Source organism: Rutilus rutilus (genome assembly GCF_951802725.1).
Source record: "Rutilus rutilus genome assembly, chromosome: 5".
NCBI lineage: Eukaryota > Metazoa > Chordata > Actinopteri > Cypriniformes > Leuciscidae > Rutilus > Rutilus rutilus.
This window is the reverse complement of record NC_140213.1, coordinates 40,990,184-41,014,234: the sequence shown is the minus strand read 5'-3', so window position 1 is coordinate 41,014,234 and position 24,051 is coordinate 40,990,184. Positions and strand designations below refer to the sequence as shown.

The following is a 24,051-nucleotide window of genomic DNA, read 5'->3' as shown; positions in this document are numbered from 1 at the left end:
AATATATATATTTTTTAAAGGATGCTAAAATTATGCCTTTTGCGTTTTCATGACTAATACATTTTGATAATGACCTAACAAATGCAATTTCGTAAATTCAAACTTGGCCACATGACATTATAGATGTAATTACAGATATGTAGATGCAGTTTGTCCATGCAGGTCGGCTAGCGCTAACATTAGTACTGCCAATATTGGTTTTTACAGTGAGGAGTCAATATCTTGACTGTGATTTATCTCAGAAACAGAAGAAGAGAGTACAATAAATGCTCTTGTAAAGATGCAGGATTACTTCAGGAGATACTAAGATGGAAATTGCTGAAAAACAACATACAGATTTATCCATAATTGAGTCTAATTAATCTACTTAAAAATTTTTATTTTGTAAATGCCTAGCAACTAAAAAGCCTTGCCTATTGTTGCTGTATACATGACAACAAACCTGACAGATGTGCCCATCCTCATGCAAGTCAAACACTTCCTTCTTCCTGTAGCACTAATTAAAATGTACCTAGTGGAATGTGATACATGGGAACAATTACTTACTGCTGCTGATGTTGACTCCTGAAATTAATGCTGAATCTTCACTCATTAACTACAGGATGTGCATGGGATTTCTCTAAATGAACTCCCTTAAATAACTTGAGGTGACAATGCTAGAGCTTGAAAATGAAGTAAGTCGTCATGAAGGCCTATGACCTGTTTAGCATGTACAGATGCTGACCAGTGGTTTTAATTTTGCATGCGTCAGCCACTAATCATGTTTAACTGAATCGGGCTTTGACCTGAATGACTACGGAAGCATTTATAATGTCTTTGTCACCATGCATTCAATGCCTATAGAGTTGAGAACCACTGTTTGTTTTTTTCAAGAATAGGTTGATTGAAAATTATGTTGAAAATTATAGTAATGCAGCCATCTGTTTTCCTTTTGAAATTGCTGTGATAAGTTTTGCGTCACCCCAACTCTTTAGTAACCAAGTTAGCTTTTGGGATTTCATACCTATGCATGTATACATGTGCTGTTTTATGACAACAACAACAACAACAACAACAACAACAACAACAACAACAACAACAACAAAAATCTGTTAATATTATGACAGTGTTGCATGGTAATGAGAGGTAGAGAGGTAAAAATACTGAAGATCTGGATTATGGGTCCCCCTGCTGGTTAGATAAAGGTAGAGCAATTTTGTTTTATTTTATTTTATTTTATTTTATTTTATTTTATTTTATTTTATTTTATTTTATTTTATTTTATTTTATTTTATTTTATTTTATTTTATTTTATTTTATTTTATTTTATTTTATTTTATTTTATTAAAATAAAATATAATAAAACCCTGCTGGTTAGATAAAGGTAGAGCATTTTTGTTTATTTTTTTTTTGTATTATTTGTATATGTATTGTACAGGACTAAATATAGGACTAAATTTGACAAAGTAAAGCTTCTTTTTTTTACCATGCCAATACAGCTACGGATGGATGGATGGATGGATGGATGGATGGATGGATGGTACATACATAGATATAGATACACACATATAGATAGATAGATAGATAGATAGATAGATAGATAGATAGATAGATAGATAGATAGATAGATAGATAGATAGATAGATAGATAGATAGATAGATAGATAGATAGATAGATAGATAGATAGATAGATTCATACATACATGAATACATATACATAGATACATACATAGATACATACATACATAGACAAACAGACCACCCGTTCAGGTGGATAATGTATTTGTAAATATTCCACTTCTTGAAGACGATCAGTTTGGTTTTTTTCTAAACAACAACCTTAACATCATGAATGACAATTAAATAAACAAAAAAATCCACACAAAACCCCACACATCTGCCCAGCACACTCTCCTGTGCAGGTTGTGTTTGGTCATTGTGCTGTTTGGCGTGACAGTGTGGCATTATTCTAGGCTTTGTGTGAGTCTGTATTGTTCTCCTGTGGGATCCTTTGTTGAGTGAGGGGGTATAGTGGTGATGCTGCAGGGCATTGCTTTATGCTGACTCTGACCTGTGGGAATGGCAGGGACCAATATGGCCCTATGACTAGGCCACAGAGAGAGGAGGAGAAGGAGAGAGGAACAGCATCAGCAACGCACATCCCAAGAGAGCATCGATTTGGAAATGGACTAAAATACTTCTGGATTTTTAGACTCATCTGTTCAAGTCCAAGTGTAGTCATGCAGGAGAACCCAGGCTCTATAGGTGTGGATGGAGCATACGCTAGCAATGTACCTGCGTTCCTCACTAAACTCTGGACTCTTGTGGAGGACCCAGAGACCAATCATCTGATTTGCTGGAGTACTGTGAGTTCATCCTGATGGCATCCTATTTGATAGATATATTTGATGATAAACTGTGTAGATCTAAAATAGAAAGAAAACCAACGTTGCCATTTAATTATGGAATTTTTGTTAGACTGTTGTGAGCCCTTGAGATAAAGTTGAAATGTAAGTGGGAATTTTTTAAATATTTGAATGCCAAGAACCTCCAAATATGATGATCCCTTGCAATGAAATGGCAGCTGTATTTATGTATTCAAAGCTTTATTGGCACGTATACAGACCCTTTTATAATGTTTGTGAAAAATAGTAAGCTTACTAAATTGGATAATCTGACTTTGTCATTTTCTAAAGCTATAACAAATTACTAAAATATTGGAATATATTTACTTGGTTAACAGTGGTATCTGTTTAAAAATAAATATTTTGCTATCCCAAATTGCAATATCAGAGAAATATATATATTCAACATTTTCTGAGGAGAGCTGTAAGAGAGCTCTAGCGGGTCAGTGGAAAATGTAAAAGAATTTTAGTAGAAAAACTATATATTAAATATTTTTAATATATAAAAATATTTGTCTGGTATTGAAATTTAGTGTAGAAAAAATATTTATACTGTTAACTAAGCAAATACTTTGCTAATTAGTTTTAGCTGTAGTAAATTTGAGAGAAATGTTTATATAAAAAGTATATTTACAACATGCATTTAACAGTTTATATTAATGCCTTGTGTAAACATATTATTCTTCATAATGGAAATATGTTGATCAGTGTTGAACTTTGAGGAAATGTGTTGATGAAGTTTTAAAATAAGACTGAAGGTGGATTTATTACTATTATTAGTGCTGATCTAGCTTAGGTCATCAGAATGATTAATAAGAAACACATCAAATTATCTATATTCATTATGCTATTCATTCTGCATCCAGATGAAAAATTCAATTCATTAAAATTCATTTTAAATGAACATCAAAGGTCCAATCAAATGCCAATAAAAAATAATTATTGACTGAACTCGGAACCACAAAAATCATTGGCAAACTCTTTAAGATTTGTATCAATACTTTGAGACTGCATAATGTTTATATTCATAATCTTCTGGTGAAAATGCCATCTATTTTTATTTGGCAATGAATCATCAATACTGCACACATTAATTAATTTGTTAAAAATCCTGTGTATCAAAAATCAAGTACATTCTGCTTGTGTGTGCAAAAAAGGGCAATAAATTAATAACACCAGAAAGACAGTAAAAACTCAATAAGGTTGAAAAACAGGCAGGACATGGCATTTAGGCACGCCGCTCTTAGCACATGCTTCTCTCTGATTTAACACAATCCTGTCTTAGTTTTGCATTTAAACTATGCCTCTCAGGAAAAGCTTGAGGAAGAGCATTAAACGTCTCCCCTCTCATAAACACATGCAACCTGTTATGTGCTATAATAAAAGCAGAGATGTATTTTCCATTTTGCCTTGTTTTCTCTCATTCTAGACGGGCACCAGCTTCCATGTTTTTGACCAGGGCAGATTTGCTAAGGAGGTTCTGCCCAAATACTTCAAGCACAATAACATGGCAAGCTTTGTACGCCAGCTCAACATGTGTAAGTATCAGCCTGCGCTGACAAACATCACCAAAACTCTCACAGACACTCCAGACTGAAGGAGTGTTTGTGCTAACCTCTCACTTCTCTCTCAGACGGCTTCAGGAAGGTGGTGAATATTGAGCAGAGCGGGCTGGTAAAGCCAGAGCGAGATGACACCGAGTTCCAGCACCTCTATTTCCTCCAGGGCCATGAGCATCTGCTTGAGCACATTAAGCGCAAGGTGAGACGTCTCATCTTTAAGTGATTCTCACTCTTGTTTTATTCGCTCTCATCCTCGGAGTCAGAGGCTCTTAAACACACACACACACACACACACAGAGAGAGAGAGAGAGAGAGAGAGAGAGAGAGAAGGCTGGAGGTTTGTTTACCCATTACTGCACGATAGTTTATATGTTTGTGTATTCACAGGTGTCAATAGTGAAAAGCGAGGAGACCAAAGTGCGGCAAGAGGACTTGAGTAAGCTCTTGTATGAGGTGCAGGTGTTACGCGGCCAACAAGAGAACATGGAGATGCAGATGCAGGATATGAAACAGTAAGACGTTTAACACACATCTTGCACACAAACCCAATTAATCCCATCATTTACTGCCTTATCCTCACCCTTAGTAACAAAGCAATTGAACCCCAAACAACAACTTGACTTTTCACCTCTATTATCCCTCTAACTGTTCACCTACTTCTGTAGTTGGCTCATTCATCGGCTTCTCTGCATTGTGAATCTCAGTGGTTTGGGGTTTTGTTTAAGCTGCCTCAATAGAACATTCAGTAGCTCACCTGACAGGTGGAGTCCAGCGGTCTGATCATATACCCATGTGTGTATATTCATCTGAATAATCATCTATTTCAGTAGTTCTCAAATGTTTTCAGATGGTGGACCACATCAACAGGAAAACATAAATCGCAGACCACCTTGCACTCGAATCAGAGTGAAATCAACAAATACTTCCTCAAAACAATTACCTATACCATTTCAGTAGTGTACAAATTATCTATCTATCTATCTATCTTCTATCCATCCATCCATCCATCCATCCATCCATCTATCTATCTATCTTGTAGGCAGAATGATGTTCTGTGGAGGGAGGTGGTGTCACTGAGGCAGAATCACACACAGCAGCAGAAAGTCATGAACAAGGTAAGAAATACAGCTCATGCCTGTTATTGGAATAGATGCTGTTGTGCTGATTTAGTGACTGAGTAATGCTTAATCACTCTCTGATTCTCTGTTCTATCCATAGCTGATTCAGTTTCTGTTTAGCCAGATGCAGTCCAACACTCCCAGCACTGTGGGAATGAAGAGAAAGCTGTGAGTGCACCCATTCATCTGTAACACACACTTCGACACAAACACTAATCTGAAGCACTCGATTTTGTATTGACACATATTCACAAACAAAAAAAAGAGCAAACAGAAAATAGCAATCAACAGCCTGATGCTCCAACACAAACACAGTAGAGGGAACGGCCAACTCAGCTGGAAACAGTCAGCTGATACAATTCACTGCCCTCGCTGCGATGAATGGAGCTGAATGCTGAGTCAGACCTCCTGAGCTCTTGCCCTCACACACGCACCCACAAACACGCACACACCTGAATTGTAGCGCATGACCCTCTACCTTCTATTAAAAGGTGCACCGTCAGCTAGTGTGACGCATGAGAACAAACTGGGTAAGAGGGACCGCAAGAGCCAGAGCTCTTTACCTCGCTGAAACTTTTAAGTGGCCAACTAATAACAACATTGTTCCAACGTTTCTTTCACTGTCTTACCACTAGGGTGCAATCGGATTTTAGTTCTCACAGTAGTCTTAAGGTCTTTGTATTTGAACCCTTATTGATAATAATGTGGTTTCTTTCAATGATATGCTGCATTTTTCCTTGTCTTCAGTCCTCTCATGCTGGATGATGGCTGCTCCACCCCTCCTGCCTCCAAATTCAGCCATAGCCACTCCATGGAGTCCTTGCAAGAATCTTTCTACATCCAGTCGGTGAGAAAGCTTTCATATTAAAGATTGAGGATCTGACAGAGAAGATTTTTCTCACTATCAACACCAAAACTGGTGTTTTGACGGCTTCCTCGATCAATAAAATATGACAAACACAGATTCTCTCTCATGTTCTACCAGCCATCCACAGAAAGTGCATCCTGCTCCACTAGCGGTGTGATGACAGGAGGGCCAATCATTTCTGATGTCACTGAAATTTCACAGTCCACCACCATGGCTTTACAAATGCAGGCAGAGGAATCAAGGTGAGTGGGCCGTTAAAGGACAGTTCACCCAAACATTTAAACTGTTTTCGTCCATACATTAAAATTGTACTTTATATTCATGTTGTTTTGGACCCCACTGACTTGGACTATGGACACAGTCACACAAACATTCTTCAAAATATCTTCTTTTGTGTTCCACACAAGTGTAGCCTATGTAAGTCATACAGGTTTGGAACAATATAGGGTGAGAACAATGCAAACTATCCCTTTAGCCAATTTGTTTAGTAGGGCCCTGCGAAAAACGCACATGGATTCACGGAATAATTCAGTCATGAAAAAGCAATTTACTGTATAAAAGTTCGGTTCAGCTTGAAGAAATTATAACAGAAATATATTAGGATATTATTGTACAGTAGAATGTACTTCTCACAGTAATAATAAAATAATAATAATTAATTAATTAATAATCCCCCCCAGAAATATCACACAATATCACAATTACTTTTCCAGGAAACATCTGTGCATCTGTTTTGCAGTACTTTGTTTGCACACACACACACACACACAAAAATCACTTGATTACATTTTACATTTACATTTACATTTATTCATTTAGCTGACGCTTTTATCCAAAGCGACTTACAATTGCTATATACTGTATGTCAGAGGTCGCACGCCTCTGGAGCAACTAGGGGTTAAGTGTCGTGCTCAGGGACACATTGGTGTCTCACAGTGGATTCGAACCCGGGTCTCTCACACCAAAGGCAAGTGTCTTATCCATTGCGCCACACCACCATTTTAAAAGATTAATTAAATTGTTAATGTTTTATGCAATCGTTTGATTACCAACGGTTTTGATAATACATTTTGTATTCAATTATAAAACACAGAATCCAGAAAAATTAAAGCAGACAACAGAATTTCTGGGGGGAAAAGATCAAATGGATTTCAGTGGACCCTAGTTTTCCTTGGATTAATATGTGATCTGTTTGTTTAGGGAAAAGTGTCTGATGCTGATTAAGGAAGAGCCGGCGAGTCCTGGGGTGCAGGGACGAGGAGATGGTGTACCACTCGGCTCCTGTGAGGTGTGCCCTGAACCCCCCGTCCTCCCTGTTGCCATGGTACAGTCCGTCCTAGAGGGCCGAGGATCTAATTTGGGAGAGAGAAGGGCCAAAAGACCCATGCTGGAGAGGTATAATATATCCTCCATGTCAAAGTAACAAATATCTACAACTTGCCACAGTTAAGACTTTTGTTTTAAACAGACAAGCACCACTCACATTTCAGTTTAACTTGTGTGTACATGTTAAAGACCAGAGATTCCTGATGGCGTGGAGAACGTTGACATGAGCCTGGAGGATTTACAGCTGCTTCTGAGAAGTCACCAGCAGAGCATGGAAAGCAGTGCTGCAGCAATGGATGTAAGTATGAATCTTTACAGGGCGAGAGAGCGAATCCACTGTTTACACACATACAAGTGAATGAGAGGATCATAGTAACATACACACCCCGATTAACCTATAACCTCTACTCTTTCTCACAGCCTTTCACATTTAGTCTGCCTTTGAATGAGTGGAACTTCACAGAAATGGACCCAAACCTGAAATCAGTGAGTTTACTGTCACAATCAGCCGCATAATGTGACTCAAAGTGACATTTGATAATTGCATGATCAAGTACCCATTATATGGACTATTTTCTAAACTATTTATTTGTGCACTTGCAGGAGCTGGCTAATGCCCTCATCCCTGCTGCTGTGTCCCAGTACATGTTTCAGGGTCAGGAGGGAGAGACGTACCCGACCGCTGGCTATGAGGAGCAGTGAAGACCTGATATGACAGCCAGCACAGATCCCTCCTGAGAGATGAACAGGTAATGATCAACAGTTACTAACAGCCTGAAGATCCCTGTGATGTTAAAATCTACTGTCTAAGAAGTATAGTTTTATGCTATTAAAATCTACCTCACACTTACGGTTGTCTTGTTTACTGTTTCTCTAAGAGGGATCCATTTGAAAGCATGACACTTGGATTGCATATTATTCCAACATCAGAAGAGAAGGCTCAAATTGATCTGACAAGTAGATGTGGCGGTGACCAGCCGACCAGCCCTTCATGAAGATTCACTTAGTAGGCCATTGGTTGGATTTTTACGAATCTTTTGGAGCAACTCTTTGGAGATGGAATATTTACAATAAACCTTTCTCAAAGCCAATAAGGAGTTCAGGCTACATCAAGATCATTTCGAAGATGCCAAAGAAAGGCAATATTAAGCATTTCCTTCCCCAACGACTACAACACATGTGAACTGTATGCAATATATCATAAATTATTGTGGCCCGAGTTTGAATGCACTTTACTCTGTGTGTTGGAGTTTCTGCTTTGTGGAGCTGTGATTTTAATTTTCCCTAAAACTTAACTGTTAAAATTTACCTTATAATGAAGCACATACTTGTATTTCAATATATATGCAACACACTTGTATTTCAATATATTTAAAGGCATATAAAAGTACTGGTTCAATCATATTATGTATGTATTAATGTGAGAGGTCTAGGGGTTAAAAATCAGACCTCACAGAAAGAAAACTGAAATAATGCACTGCTTTTTGCACAATTTAGTGTATTTTTCTCAGTAATATTCTGGAACATATTCTTAAGACATCAAGTATTTTTGTTTCAATTTATCTTTAAGTTGATCGACTAGCCTTGCAGAATTTATAGTTGTCTTTGATACGCTTATGATATATTGTGTGATATTTGCCCTCATTTGATACAAATGTATTGACCACATTGGTTGAATTCTTAATTAAGTAGCAAAAGATGACTAAAACAGCAATTGTTAATGCCTTTGAGATGAGCACTATACTTATGTATTATAAATATATATTTTTTAATTATTATTATACAATGTATTCTAATTTGATGTTTTCAGTTGACTGTTTTTTTAAACCCAACAACACAATTAGAGACTATCTAACAATGACAGTGCCTTAGGCTTTAGGAAAGAATGTGTTTATTGTTCCTGCCAAACCTCATGTAATGAGGGCAAATGAACACACGACATATGATAACATTTCAGAGACCATAATGCACTTTGTTATTACAGGGCAGCCATATAGCAATGCAAAATACCCTAGATCTCTTGCAAATGTGTTGAATTTTAAAATTGCAATACTGTTGCATTGATTTATATGATTTCCCTAAAAAGCAATCTTGCTGCATTGATTTGTATGATTTCTCAAGGATGCAACATCTAATGATGACTTAGATGGGAACGATGATGGAATAAAAGAAATTGCACTAAGAGTGATAACTGTATTAGAAATAGCTTTTATTCAGTGTTAGTTTATAGGCCTACTCTTATTTTTTGACTACTCCCTAAAGCGCAATAATAAAATGGTTTATTTTGAGAAGGGTGCTTTTTCACATAGGTTGCAAGTCTTTCATTGTATACTTTGTTTTCATAATGTGGTTAATTGCACTAGTAAAAAATGAATGTAGAGTAACACAGCGAGACACAAAAGCACGAAAGCAAACCAATGTTGCATATTAATTCTGGATGTAGTCTGTTCCTGACTCCCACCACCATAATGTTAAAAAATATGTACACACAAAAAGTGTAAAACAATAAACGTATTTCAAAAGCATGCAGGATCTCTCATTTTACTTCTTAAAATAAACGAATGAAGAGATCACATGACAGTTATATAGGCCTATGCAAACTGAAATATCTATCTTTCTGTTAGGTGCTACTGTTTTATAACAAGGTGATAACGGTATTAGAAGTAGATTTTATTCGATGTTGGTTTCGCTATTCTTTACCACAAATCAATGGTTTAACTAAAAGGTTTATTTTGAGAAGGTTATTTTTTTCATCATGTGATTAGGCCTACTTGCAATGGTAAATTATGCATGTAGAATAGTCAAGTCACATTAATTTATATATTTTAACACTATAGATTGATTAAACGAGCAAGAAAGAAAGAAAGTTTAGTAAGTTAATAAAACCATGTATATAAAAGAAAATATAAAAAATTAACTTATCTATCAACATAATATTTATTAGCCTCGCAAGACATGCCGTAAAGCAAAACGCACGGTCGTAACACAGGAAGTAGCCCGATGTCCCGGATGTACTTTCACAACAGAGAGCCGTATTACGGTTTTCATCGAGCGCCAAGGCTGTGCAATTCAGTCCCACTAATATCACAATCAACAGTAAACAAAAAAAAGTGATTAGTGCAAAGATTAAGAAGCGACTATATTATTCGTCGTACGATGTCAGTTGTACCTCCTAATCGATCATCTACCGGTTGGCCTCGTGGAGTAAATCAGTTCGGCAATAAATACATTAGCCAGCCGGCTAAACCGCTCACCCTGGAGAGAACAATCAACCTGTGAGTAGAATTCACCACTGCAAACGACGTGCAGTTACTTTTATTTCATAACTAATGCTCAGCGATCCCTTATAGCTTCTTTTTGAAAGAGCATTGACATTTGAAAATGCTCCGTCCTGCCTACTGCTGTTTGGATGCGTAACAATACACTGCGTGCGTCTCAGTCAGCTCCCTAGTTCAGTAGTCAGGGCACTGATAAGGGAGTCGGACATTTTAAGTGCTGTCTCAATCGCAGAATCCTTCCAGTTCCCTAAAAATTCCCGCAATGCACCTTGAAAACCAGGGAGCATCGATTCTCACTATGTTCCCTTAACGGAAGTTGCGAAACGTAAAATACATGAGCCAAATCATTACGCATAATGACACGTGATAGATGTTTATTTTTAATACTCAGCATAAGCATACATCACTAGACAGGTAGTTGACAAAATCTAGCTATAATTTATTAAATGTTGCACGAATATAACAAGCAAAGTATATCTATGTATCATAAATTACTATAAATAACAGCAAAACATAATGTCAGAAAGATGTAATTTCTGCTGTTGTTCTTAAATACCAGTAGTTTGTACATTTATATTGACATGCACATCGATAGTACAAAATAACCGGCATTCAAGGATCTGTTTTTGTTGTATTCCATACCATGTGCGGTAGTTACTGTTTTCTTATCTGTTTTATTTGTGGGGTTGAACAATTAATCAGGGGTTGAAGTGCTCCTTAAGAAGAGCGCATATTGTTAATAGTGGATTAATAACGTTCTAACATATCCTCATTTAAATGATGGAACTCCTGAACATTATGATGTTTGTTTTTCGCAGATACCCTCTAACAAATTACACATTCGGCACCAAGGAGCCGCTCTATGAGAAGGACAGCTCGGTAGCCGCACGCTTTCAGCGGATGCGGGAGGAGTTTGAGAAAATCGGGATGCGGCGGACAGTGGAGGGAGTTCTGATCGTGCACGAGCACAGACTCCCTCACGTGCTGCTCCTACAGCTGGGAACCACCTTCTTCAAACTGTAAGTGGTCACTGCTTCACTGGAGTTTGTGTGGATGTAATCGATTCAAATAGGTGCTGTTTTAGTGGTGGACCCTTTCAAAAAGAACGTATCTATCCTTATGTATGATTCATTATTCATTGTTGTTCATTATTTTGCTATGATGTGTTGCTTTACTTTGTTTTGATTTGTTCATCCATTTTGCATTTGTTGAAAATGTGTCTTGTAACATTTATTGTCAGTGCCTGACAGTTTACATATTGTGTTTTTGCAGTCCTGGTGGTGAGTTGAACCCTGGAGAGGATGAAGTGGAGGGGTTAAAACGACTGATGACAGAGGTATCATTGGTTTTCTGACTGTATTTATTATAGAAATAATTAATGGCATTTACAGGATTTTTTAACTACAATCTGTTCACTTTAGAGATAAAAGATCAACCAAGTCAAGACAAAAACACTTACTATCAGAGGCCTTATTTACACCTGGTATTACGTTATGGTCGATCGGATCACAGGTGGACGAGGGAGACACGTTCTCTTTTACACCTGGTGTTTTAATCCGTCTCTTTTGTCCATTTTCAACCACTTCTGTCCTGATTTCTTGGAGGGGAGGGTCTTTAGGTAGATCTTTTGATCTAATGGATGAAATAATCATGCGCAATTTACAAATGAATGCAACCGGAGACGGCGGAAAAACATGGAGAGCAGCAGCTTTCATTTCTGATCTGATAGCCGCAAGATCATGCTGAACAACTGTGAGTGTGTGTTAGAAATCAGGAATGATGAGGGAACATTGTGCTTGGTATGTTTTTCATCTTCAAACCAAACTTGGGTCTATAGCTGACAAAGTTTAAATCCCGTATGGCTAGCGCACTTCACAAATGTTTACGCATTAGTTCAGGTCAGTAGGCGGAGAGTGTGCGGTCTTCTGTGGCTGTTCAAATGCATTCGACTACATCGCACTACGAAAGCGCTCGTTTCGAATGCGTTTTCAACTACCTCTGGAAGTGGTCAAAAGTGGACAAGCTCAAAATGTTTTAGACCCCGTTTACACCTGCATTTAGCGTGGCCCACTTGTGATCCGATCGACAAACGCGTCTTAATACCAGGTGTATACAGGGCCAGAGTATCGTACCATCCTGTATGACTTTAAAATGCCATATTATGTAATAAAACTAGCAGAAATGGATTTAAAATGCATTGGAGAATAATTCCTAATTTTCTTCTCAAGATTTTGGGGCGTCAGGATGGAGTGAAACAGGACTGGGTCATTGATGACTGTATTGGGAACTGGTGGAGACCAAACTTTGAACCACCTCAGGTGGTAACTACTCCGTTCCTTTTTCCTCAGACAAACACCACGCACAGGATCACCAACAGTATAAAACAATTATTTTTTCACTTTCAAGCACACTAAGATTTTGCTTCATATCTCGTTTCTTTCCACAGTACCCATATATTCCAGCACACATCACTAAACCTAAAGAACATAAGAAGCTTTTTCTAGTACAGTTGCAAGAGAAAGGTAAGGGCAAAATATGTTTTGTTTTCTCAATGCACCTCACAAAAAATGTGATTATACAGCTTAACTTGTGTGTCGTGTGTCTTTAGCATTGTTTGCTGTGCCAAAGAACTACAAGCTGGTGGCCGCCCCCTTGTTCGAGCTTTATGATAATGCTCCTGGCTACGGCCCGATTATATCCAGTCTTCCTCAGCTACTGAGCAGGTGAGGTGTTACTTTTAATATGAGACTGATCGGATGGGTTATGAAAGCATCTAGTGAATAGGCTTCACATCACTTAAACAATATTGATAAATGGTGTCTAATTAAATTAACTCTTTCCCCCGCCATTGACAGGTAATGCATCTTATGAAATAGTACAAAATCTCAGGATCAAAACACAGGCGAAGAAGCAGCAGAAAAAAAGTGATAGCATATCTAAGCAGATGCATATGTAAAATAGCGCAATCATCAAACATTAAACAGCATATAAATCAAAACTTCCTTAAGTTACTGAATAAAATGTCAACCCAGGATGAGGTATAGGACTGTGAAGCGTTGGCAATGTTGACAGAAGTGATCTACTCCATCTATGTTTTGATCATTGTTCTGAATCCAATCCAGACGTAGTATTTATCCCTGTTTGGACGATAATTGTTTCTCATGTGGATGTCCGTAAAAATAAATCTCAGCAATAAAATTCATGCATTCAGACGGCGATTTATTCATGGTGGAGGAGCGAGTTTTGTGATTCTACGAACCCGGGAACGCTCTGCTCACGTGGTCCGTCGCATTATTATTTGATTATTTAAATCTCCTGTTTAAAAATAGGAAGACAGATGCGCTATAGTTAAAATGGTTTTCTGTCTTGTATTTCATCTCAAAATGGTGGATGTCATTTTAAAAATTAGCAGAAATTATTTAATACAGCCTCTTATTTACATGAGGTAAACAAAGCTGCTTGGTTAATCTTTTTAATGTATATAATTGCTGCCATGCCAGCCCATTTCATATGTTTACATGCTTTTCTTCTCTTTCTCCTTTGAGCAGTGGTGAAATATCATTCTTGTAAATACTTTCCAGCATTTAATAAAAAAATTGTTGGCTACACTAAACTTAAAATTAAAACACATCACTAAACTTAGTGATGTGGATTCGGATGGCCAGTAAATTACCACACGACCCTGATGTTTGTCAAAAAACAGTAGGTAATTCGGTCAGGGATTTTTACGCAAGTGGTGGGAGAAAAACACTGACTAGCCCCTGTAAAGTTTGATTTGATTAAATTTTCTCAGCTTTTTGTTCAAAACGTTGCTTATTTTATGAAACTTACTTTCAAGCTAGAATTAAAGCTAAGAGTTTTTGTTTAAAAGCTGAGGCTCTGTTCTTTCTTTTGCATACTGAACAGGGCATGTTCAGATATTCTTGCAACAAAATATTCTGTGATAGGTTTTGTGAAAATGATCTAAAATCCTGGCAGTGGCTGGTAATTTAATTTTTTTAACACTGGCGGGGAAAGAGTTAATGTTGTAAATCCTTTTTTTTATTATTAACTTGCTCAACCTATTCATTCCCCTGCACAGGTTTAACTTCATCTACAACTGAGAAGAAAATAGTTTTGTCTTGACTGTGGGCTGTCTCTGTGAGCACAGTCTGATGGGAAGGCACGGGTGACCGATAAAGTGCTGGTGTTTTCAATGATGTCGAGGTTTTACATTGTGAGGCATTACATTGCGTAGAAATGTGTGCATTTTTTTTTTCTCCTTTATAGATGCATTGTAAGTCTTTGTTATTGAACTTTGTCCTCAAGTAACTACATTTTTATGTTCAACTAAGTGATGAATACAATGTCTTTAGAAAAAAAAAATGTTTCAGTGACTTTTTTTTTTAACCTTGTATATTTGTCAGTGCTTTTTATAATAAATTGTTCTCTTTGAGATTATGCAGATTTCCTTTGTTTGTTTTATATTTTTTTTGTTAATGTGTATGAAGGAAAATTTGAATTTTTGGCATTGAACTGATATGCTGTATGGAAAATGATGGCACAGAATATGGTATTATCAATAAAATAACTGACCAAAATAAAATATTAAAATGATATATTTGATGTTAAATAATATCTAAAAATACATTAAGCTCCTTTAATGAGGTTTTTTTTTTTATGTCTAACAGGTTTATTTTATCCAAAACAATTCAAATTTCAAACCAGTCATACAATCAGTAGTTTTAGCCAATGTATACACTCTTTCTGACCCTAGGAACTAAACAGGCTGTTAAATGACTGACATGAATCAGAACTTATATCAGAAAAATAAACTTTAGCCAAAAAGTTATGCAGAGCCACATTTGCTGCCCCACAGCCAGGAACAGCACAATGTTTTGACCTTTCCCCTTAAATGTCATCATTTATTTGTGAGTTTTCTACAGCCTTTGCTTTTTACTATATTTTAAATTACTGTTTTTCTTAAGTGTTTTTAATTTTGTGAATTTGCAGGTGTTTTAGTCAAAATATTGGTTAGTTTATTATAACTTTATAATTTTACATTATAATCCTTAACAGATCATTAATGAATGTATATATAAATTGAGAATTTTCAATCACATTTTCATATTTGTTTGTACAGAAACTACTGATCTTTTATCATACAATGATATACTGTCATATTGCTAATAACTTATTAATGAAAGTGCTACTAAAACCTTTGCTTGTGGCTATGATATGATCTTTGTTTATTTTTCCGGCTATAGGTGAGCATGCCATTTGGCATATGTTGTTTTGAGGGAGGGATCCTCTCAGTAACTTTTCTTTCTAACATTAGAGATTCAAAATATTTGATCATGATGGAACTCAACGTAAGCTTCAATTCCACATCTAACAACACTGTTGTGGGTTCAGAACAGATTGCTCCTGCTGTAGTTCTGGGTTTGTGCTGTTTGGTGGGTTTGCCAAGCAATATCGCTGTAATCATCAACATTGCTCGTGAGTGGAACAAAAATTTTAGCTTTACCTTAAGCCTAATGCTAAACCTTGCTGTCTCTGATGCTTTGACCCTTTGCTTGGCTCCTTTCGTGCTGTGTGGAATACTGTTTGGATGGACACTTGGCCTTTGGTCTTGTAGGATCCTGTTCTTCTTGGGTCACTGGAGTCTGTATGCTGGTGTCCTGACGGTCACCTCCATGAGTGTGCACCGCTATCACAATGTCATCAAGTCAAGGGTCACTAACAGGAAGCTACTGCACAGACTGGAAAGACGACACAGACGCCTTCATCTGACTGGCATCTGGATTCTAGCCTTTGTTTTTGCCCTACCAATATTTTTCACTAAAGAACTCAAAGACAAGGATGGATTGCAAAGATGTCAGAGGACAATGGAGCCACCGTCTATAGTAGTGGCTGTTTTGCTTCTTGAGAGCCTGTTTGGGTTCGTCATTCCATTTTTGATCATGTTAACATGTTATCTCTGGTTGCACAAAGGCTTGAGCCAAAAAGCCAAGAGATCCAGTCTAACTAAAGCTCCACAGGACCAGAAACCCAGAAATCAGGCGGCAAACGTTAAGACTTACAAGAAGAGACTTGTGGTCAGCATCGTTGTGGCTTTCTTTCTGTTTTGGACTCCTGTTCACATCATCAATGTGATTGATATAGTTACTACTCTGACTAAAACATCTCATCCAGATGTTTATGCCCTACTGAAGTCCTTCCGTAGAGTTTATGGTGATGCAAGCAAGACTCTGGCTTTGCTAAACTGCTGTCTGGATCCTTTTCTCTATGCCGTCTCTTCAGGAAATATTCTAAAATGTATCAGAAAGAAATAATTCTCCCTGCTGTTCTTGTGTGTTTTGCAGTAGATGAACACATGCTGTTGATGGAGAAACAATATTCGACATTCATCTGACTGCATTTCATACATGCATTCATTCATTTATGATCCAAAATTATTGATTTGGTCTCATGAGAGAACAAAGTATCCCAGAGTATGGATTACCAAAATTCTGTATTTTGTTAATATGGGCCTTGGAAAAAACTAAATAGGTTTCTTGTGGTTTAGCTGCATTTAGTTATTGTTCAAATTGAAGACAATTGTTCTTACTTTTTTGCATACATATGCCAAAACGCATGCAATCTGTTTAAGTCAATAAGAAATTAAAATATTGTGAACCAGAAACTAATTGTTCAGAAATCTGAACTTATTGTTTTGAGAGACAAACTCATTCGAGAATTGAGCCAAAGTGATTGAGAAAAACTGTAAAACTTAGAATTAAGAACATCCTATAAGTAGTGATACATTACCATGGTGTTATATATTATTATGGGCTTAATAAGAAGATTTTTAATATTTTTTATTTAAAAAATAAGCATATGAGGTAAATGTTTGCAGCTTGCAAAAGGGGCTTCATTAAGAGTAAAAGGAAGAAGAGGAAGAAACATCTGAAAACCACAAACCACAAGAATACAGCTATTTTAGAAATAAGCTAAAAAATAATGCAAACAGAAGGCTTCAACAAAATCATATACCATCGATTAACAACCAACAATAATGTACAGTATGTGAAAAATGTTAACCTATTCTATTACACCCAGTAAACAAAATAATGAACGTTTAAAATAGCATCATATGACCCCTTTAAGGGTTAAGTGTGAGTTCATAATGTTGTCTCTGTATCTTATTTTAATTGCATTGTTTGGTTTAGAAGAAAATATATATAGTGAGTCAAAGGAGAGCTTTAATGAATTGTTTTTTTTTCCCTTGATTGAGATAAGAGCAAAGCTGTGGTTTTAGTTTACAGAAGTGGGAGGAGTCGACATAGCCCCTGTTCTTCAAGCAGTCATAACTTACATTCAGCATTTTCCAGACCAAAAAAATATTTGATCATGATGGAGCTCAACGTAAGCTTCAATTCCACATCTAACAACACTGCTGTGGGTTCAGGACAGATTGCTCCTGCTGTAGTTCTGGGTTTGTGCTGTTTGGTGGGTTTGCCAAGCAATATCGCTGTAATCGTCAGCATTGCTCGTGAGTGGAGCACAAATCTGAGCTTTACCTTAAGCCTAATGCTAAACCTTGCTGTCTCTGATGCTTTGACCCTTTGCTTGGCTCCTTTCGTGCTGTGTGGAATACTGTTTGGATGGACACTTGGCCTTTGGTCTTGTAGGATCCTGTTCTTCTTGGGTCACTGGAGTCTGTATGTTGGTGTCCTGACGGTCTCCTCCATGAGTGTGCACCGCTATCACAATGTCATCAAGTCATGGGTCACTAACAGGAAGCTACTGCACAGACTGGAAAGACGACACAGACGCCTTCATCTGACTGGCATCTGGATTCTAGCCTTTGTTTTTGCCCTACCAATATTTTTCACTAAAGGACTCAAAGACAAGGATGGATTGCAAAGATGTCAGAGGACAATGGAGTCGCAGTCTATAGTAGTGGCTGTTTTGCTTCTTGAGATCCTGTTGGGGTTCGTCATTCCATTTTTGATCATGTTAACATGTTATCTCTGGTTGCACAAAGGCTTGAGCCAAAAAGCCAAGAGCTCCAGTCTAACTAAAGCTCCACAGGACCAGAAACCCAGAAATCAGGCGGCAAACGTTAAGACTTACAAGAAGAGACTTCTGGTCAGCATCGTTGTGGCTTTCTTTCTGTTTTGGACTCCTGTGCACATCATCAATGTGATTGATATAGTTACTACTCTGACTAAAACATCTCATCCAGATGTTTATGCCCGACTGAAGTCCTTCCGTAGAGTTTATGGTGATACAAGCAAGACTCTGGCTTTGCTAAACTGCTGTCTGGATCCTTTTCTCTATGTTTTCTTTTCAAGGAATGTCATAAAGTGTAGTAAGTAGAACCCCCATTGTTTTTCAGTCTGTAAAAAGATGTAGAACATTTATAAAAACAACCCTGTTATGAATTTTTGTAGCTTCAATATTATTATATTATTTTAATGAACAAATAGTATAGATAATCTCTACCATGCACATTATCTACAGTTTACGATTATGCACCCTGCTTCCATCCTCTCTCTTTACAGTAATAAAAATCAATTAATTGCTGCTATAGTGTCTTATAAATGCTGTTCCTCTATGATACTGAAAGGCATGTAGTTCTTGTGTCTCTGTACACACTGTGCATCCTTGCTTCATAATAACCCTGTCGCTAAATGCTCTAACTCAGAACTTCAGCTGAACAATAAAACTATTTTCTTTTAGAGCTGCTGTACAGCCAAAATGAACTCTGTTTGCATCACTGAATAATTTTCCTGTTATCACTGTAGTTGCTTTGAAACAATCTGTATTTTATAAAGCAATATATAAATGAAAGTTACTTGACTTGACAGAAACAATAAAGGAAACATGCATGGTGGTTTAAACACAGAAGAGTACCGGACATGTGGTTGGCTTGATGATCAGCTTGCACTGTCAGTGTACATCTGTATTAGGTGAATAACTGTTTGAATTAAAAATGTACAGATGTACGTTTTAAATACACTTGTATCACCAAAAACACGATTAATAGCAAGATAGACTGGAATTAATTTTTTTAATGAAAATATATTAAACATGTATTTCCAGTTATGCAATTTACAGTAACATATAGCCTATATTTTACAAAAATAAATAATCAAACAATAATTGAAAGAGTTGAAAGAGCCCTGTTATATCACATACCAACCACATTATACACTTTTTATTGTTATTTATTATATTTATATGACATATATATAATTTAAAGTGATAGTTCACCCAAAAATGAAAATTCTGTCATCATTTACTCACCCTCAAGTTGTTCCACACCTGGATGAATTTCATCTTCTGCTGAACACAAAAGAAGATATATTGAAGAATATGAGTAACCAAACAGTTAATGGGCCCCATTGACTTCCATAGTATGAAAAATATATATATAATGAAAGTCAATGGGGCCCATTTACTGTTTGGCTACTCATATTCTTCAATATATCTTCTTTTTTGTTCAGCAGAAGAAAGAAATTCATACAGGTTTGAAACAACTTGAGGGTGAGTCAATTATTTTTGGGTAAATTATCCCGATGTAATTATATATAGTATACAGATGTCATTACTTATACCTACACTTACAAATATAAAATTTTATATAAATAAACATTTTATTATTCATCTATTTATTTATATACAATGTTCTTTATTGTTCATCTGTTAAATACAATATTATTCACTCGTGTCCCTAATCCACAACAGCTGAAGCAGTTTGAGCGGCTGGAGCAGGAAGTCTCTCGACCAATCAACAATGACATTTCGGGCTGGACTCCGCCCGTATGGATCTGCCTGAAGTGAACATATTGAGTAGACTTGCTCCCTCAGTCAAAATCGAGGAGGCGAGGGTCTGTCCAAATAATCTTCCTTCGTCCACTTGACGAAGTAGCCTGGAAATCCAGACCTAAATCTAAAAGATTAATGGTCTGGCGTCGACTAATGAAAATCGCCCAGCTCGAGGGGCGGCACCAAGCGTGCATTAGAAAATCTCACTGCACTCAACACTACGATCAATCACAACAATAAACCCCATACGCTTAGCTACCAGCGGAGCTAACTGGTAGATTATACTCTTACCATATCCGGTCGGCAAAACAGCAAAAACGTCCTTCTTGCAAAGGAACGATTCGAGCGGCGTCTTCTGTTCCTGTTTTAGATAAAAAGCCAAGTCTAACTCGTTCATTGTAGCGGTCAAAGCCCTTTCAAACAACTGGTATTCATCCATAGCCATCTTGCAATGTTTACTAATGACTTCGACGTCACAGCGCTGTCGTCATCTCGCCTCTGGCCCGCCTATATCAGATAACTCGATGTGATTGGTGCAGCTCAGATCGAGGAGCATATTTAATGAGCATCATTACTCGCCACCAGAGTAACTCGCTGAGCAAATTCAACTTGTGCTCTCGCGAGAACTCTGGATTACCAGGGTATTGACGAAGTTGAACGCACTTCAAAATGGCGGCGGGGATTCCCCAGAGGGCAAGTGCTTATAGGGAAGTTTGCAAGTGTATCTAAAGTTAAACGCAGCCATTCTCCTTATTTACTGTGAGAGGTCAGATCACCCAGATGTACCAATGCAAAGCGACAAAAGCAGTGGAGAACACATCATCCAATTTGGACCACTTTAGTCAACAAACGTAGTGAAAAATCAGGAACATTTTCTGACAATTTCATGCCTGTAAGCTCCACGAATGCCTGCTCATGGCTGTACCTCTCTGGCATGTTTTAGTGTAGTTTGAAACCTTATCATGTTATTGTTTGAGATCTGATTATGTTCAAGAGAAGAGTCAATATTCAGAGAGCCTCTTTTGACCTCGACTGTAGTGCCACTTCCTGCTGGACAGGTGCATCGTGGCAACAAACGTCCCGAGAGTCGCTGATTTCATTTCTGTCTCAGAGATCTCAGATATCGCATCACATCCAACATAGACTGAGGCGTGCAGTGCACAAGTGTACTATATCCAAAACCAGCTTCCTCCAATGCATCTGTTTCTGAATGGAGACCTGAACCACCTGCCTCAACCTCCCTCACCTTGTCTTCTAGCTCCCTGTTGGTTGTATTCTAAATTTAAGAATATGTCAGAAAAAGTAGTTTAATGAAATTAACTTTTTAAGTTCTGCAACATGTTGTTGTGCATATAGTCAAAACCTTATCCAGTTGATAAAAAGTAAAGAAAAAAGAAGCATTTAAGCCAAACGGTGACCTGATGTATGTTGTACTGTTATTCTGTTTTCAAATCTGTGTTCAAGGATTCAAATGATATTGACATACAGTACAGTATACATATGTATGGAAATAAATGTATATAAAAAAACAGTTTCTAAAATTCAAACAATGCTAATGTTAAAAAGCTGAAGCTCAGCTAAATGTTTCAAAGGCCCAACAAGTGGCTTTGTAAGCAAGTATGTAAATAAATGTGGTAACACTTTACAATAAGGTTCATTAGTTAACATTTGTTACTGTATTTGTTAACGTTTGTTTATAAAAATACAGCTGTTCATTTTTTGTTCGTGTTAGTTCACAGTGCATTAACTAATGTTAAGTTTTTTTTGGAACAGTTTGCATTAAATATTCCTCTTACCTGACAGATATGACTAGCCGATCAGAAATGAATTAATTTACACTCTAGTTTTTACTTTCATTGGGTTAGCTGAGATGTCAGTAGTGGGCAGAGTTTTGGAGGGACAACATGTGTTTGAAGTGAGTGGAAAATTCATTTGCTAAGTCTGACTAAAGCTAGCAAAATGACTGAAATTGCTTACAGAGCCTAATCCGAATGCATTCTGTCATTTTGTTTTGTTTTAGGGAATTCAGATCTCACCTTACAAAAAAGAAGTTTATTCAAGTGTGCTATTATTATATTTCTTTTAAACTAAAATAAATACTTTAAGTCTACTTTTTATGTACTTCTCAGAAATATAGGCTACTTTATGCACTTGACTTATACTGACAGAAAAGTAGAAAAGTAGATTTGGCTTATACTTGTACTCAATCTTTTGATTGAAATATACACTTAAAAGTATAATTAAGTATTCTAAGTATACTTGGCTTGTAGTTGTGCTAACTCTTTTGATTGAGTAAACTATTAAATACTTTCTTTTTTTTTACATAGTTTTACATACTGTCTTATAAACTTACATTGTTTGAAAATATTGATTTATAAAGAAAAAAGATATGTTCCTAATTCTGAGTATGAGAATTTCTGTGTATTCAAATGAATTTACTTCAAATCTACTTTGGACTATTTTGACTGAATTGTCAGGCTATCCATGTTTCACTGTTATACAGTAGGGGGCGCTATTACACATCTTCTAATACAGAATCTCCGGATCAAATACAATTTTGATCATTAAATTATGTAAAATAACGTGGTCATAAAACATTACTCAGCATAAAAGTTAAAAACTGCCTAACGTTACCAAATGAAATGTCGAACCCATGGAGAGGAAACGACAGTGAAGCTTTGGCGTGTTGAGGGACTCGATCTACTCCATCTACGTTTTGATCATCGTTCTGAATCCGATGAGGTCGTAGTCTTTGAAAAAAAAATTCAATTTTCTCTGCTTTTTGTTTAAAATGTAGCACTTTTGTTGTTTGTTTTTTTATGAAACTTACCCACATTCAAGTGTTGATAAAGGATGGATGAAGCTAGAATAAAATGTTTTTAAAATGGAAAGAGTTAAAGTACAGTTAAAGGTATATTTCAAATATAAATATTAATACCTAAATAGGAACATAATAGTGTACTTAAAGTGCAAAAATAATATATAAATAGTAAACTATAAGTACGATGTCAAGTTTGCTTAAAAGTATACTTTTATACACTAAAAGTAGGCCAATTTGGTTCCAAGTAGTTTTGAAACAGTACACTGTTACGAGTATACTTCTAGTACATTGATATTAGTATACATAAAGTATACTTAAAATATACTTGTCGCTAAAAATATGCTCCTGTCTTGCTGTGTGGAATAATAATAACAATAATAATGCATTTTATTTAATGGCACCTTATCATAACACCCAAGGTCACCTCACAAGCAATATACAGGTCACTGCATAAGACAATAAAGTGCATTAAAAAGACTCAATACAACATGTTATAAAAAAGCTTGTATAAAAAGATATGTCTTAAGACGCGTTTTAAAAGTCAACAAGCAATCGCTAATGCGAACATCAGGGGGAAGAGAGTTCCATAGGTGGGCGGCAGCATAACTAAAAGATCTGGCACCCATGGTAGTTAGTCGAATCCGAGGTACCACAAGAGAAATTGAAGATGAAGATCTGAGAGTACGTGAAGGAATGTAAACATGGAGAAGTTGTGTAAGGTATTGGGGTGCAAGATTATGAAGTGCCTTATAAGTAAGTAGCAAGATCTTGAATTCAACTCTATACTTTACTGGAAGCCAGTGCAATTGCTGAAGAACTGGAGAAATGTGCTCAGTAGAAGGTGTTCTAGATAGAACACGAGCTGCAGAATTCTGAACCAATTGAAGCTTATGTAGCA

At 36.8% G+C, this 24,051-nt stretch overlaps 4 protein-coding genes across 5 annotated transcripts; all 4 read left to right on the top strand.

The window, feature by feature from the left end:
• The first annotated feature begins 400 nt into the window (after positions 1-400).
• Positions 401-9,666, top strand: hsf4 (heat shock transcription factor 4). The gene is made up of 13 exons (XM_084409360.1): positions 401-2,346; positions 3,815-3,923; positions 4,019-4,146; positions 4,335-4,459; positions 4,987-5,062; positions 5,166-5,233; positions 5,813-5,912; positions 6,051-6,175; positions 7,134-7,328; positions 7,449-7,557; positions 7,680-7,745; positions 7,863-8,008; positions 8,138-9,666. Exons 1-12 carry the CDS (start codon positions 2,038-2,040, stop codon positions 7,959-7,961), a joined length of 1,509 nt encoding a protein of 502 aa, XP_084265486.1. The 5' UTR covers positions 401-2,037; the 3' UTR covers positions 7,962-8,008; positions 8,138-9,666.
• A 538-nt stretch (positions 9,667-10,204) lies between these two features.
• Positions 10,205-14,983, top strand: nudt21 (nudix hydrolase 21). 2 transcript variants are annotated; one of them, XM_084410067.1, is made up of 7 exons: positions 10,205-10,534; positions 11,356-11,556; positions 11,810-11,873; positions 12,766-12,858; positions 12,984-13,059; positions 13,146-13,260; positions 14,619-14,983. In XM_084410067.1, the coding sequence occupies exons 1-7, from the start codon at positions 10,416-10,418 to the stop codon at positions 14,638-14,640; spliced, it is 690 nt and encodes a 229-aa protein (XP_084266193.1). In that variant the 5' UTR covers positions 10,205-10,415; the 3' UTR covers positions 14,641-14,983. The 2 variants fall into 2 exon arrangements, with proteins under 2 accessions (XP_084266193.1, XP_084266194.1); XM_084410068.1 differs by having other exon boundaries at positions 10,262-10,534; positions 12,766-12,855.
• A 710-nt stretch (positions 14,984-15,693) lies between these two features.
• On the top strand, positions 15,694-17,192 carry LOC311291175 (leukotriene B4 receptor 1-like). Its single transcript, XM_084410065.1, has one exon. It carries the CDS (start codon positions 15,790-15,792, stop codon positions 16,849-16,851), a length of 1,062 nt encoding a protein of 353 aa, XP_084266191.1. The 5' UTR covers positions 15,694-15,789; the 3' UTR covers positions 16,852-17,192.
• Positions 17,193-17,908: 716 nt separating this feature from the next.
• LOC311291134 (leukotriene B4 receptor 1-like) lies at positions 17,909-18,993 on the top strand (the record flags this gene model as incomplete). Its single annotated transcript, XM_084410008.1, has 1 exon — positions 17,909-18,993. The coding sequence occupies one exon, from the start codon at positions 17,909-17,911 to the stop codon at positions 18,878-18,880; it is 972 nt and encodes a 323-aa protein (XP_084266134.1). The 3' UTR covers positions 18,881-18,993.
• Positions 18,994-24,051: the final 5,058 nt, after the last annotated feature.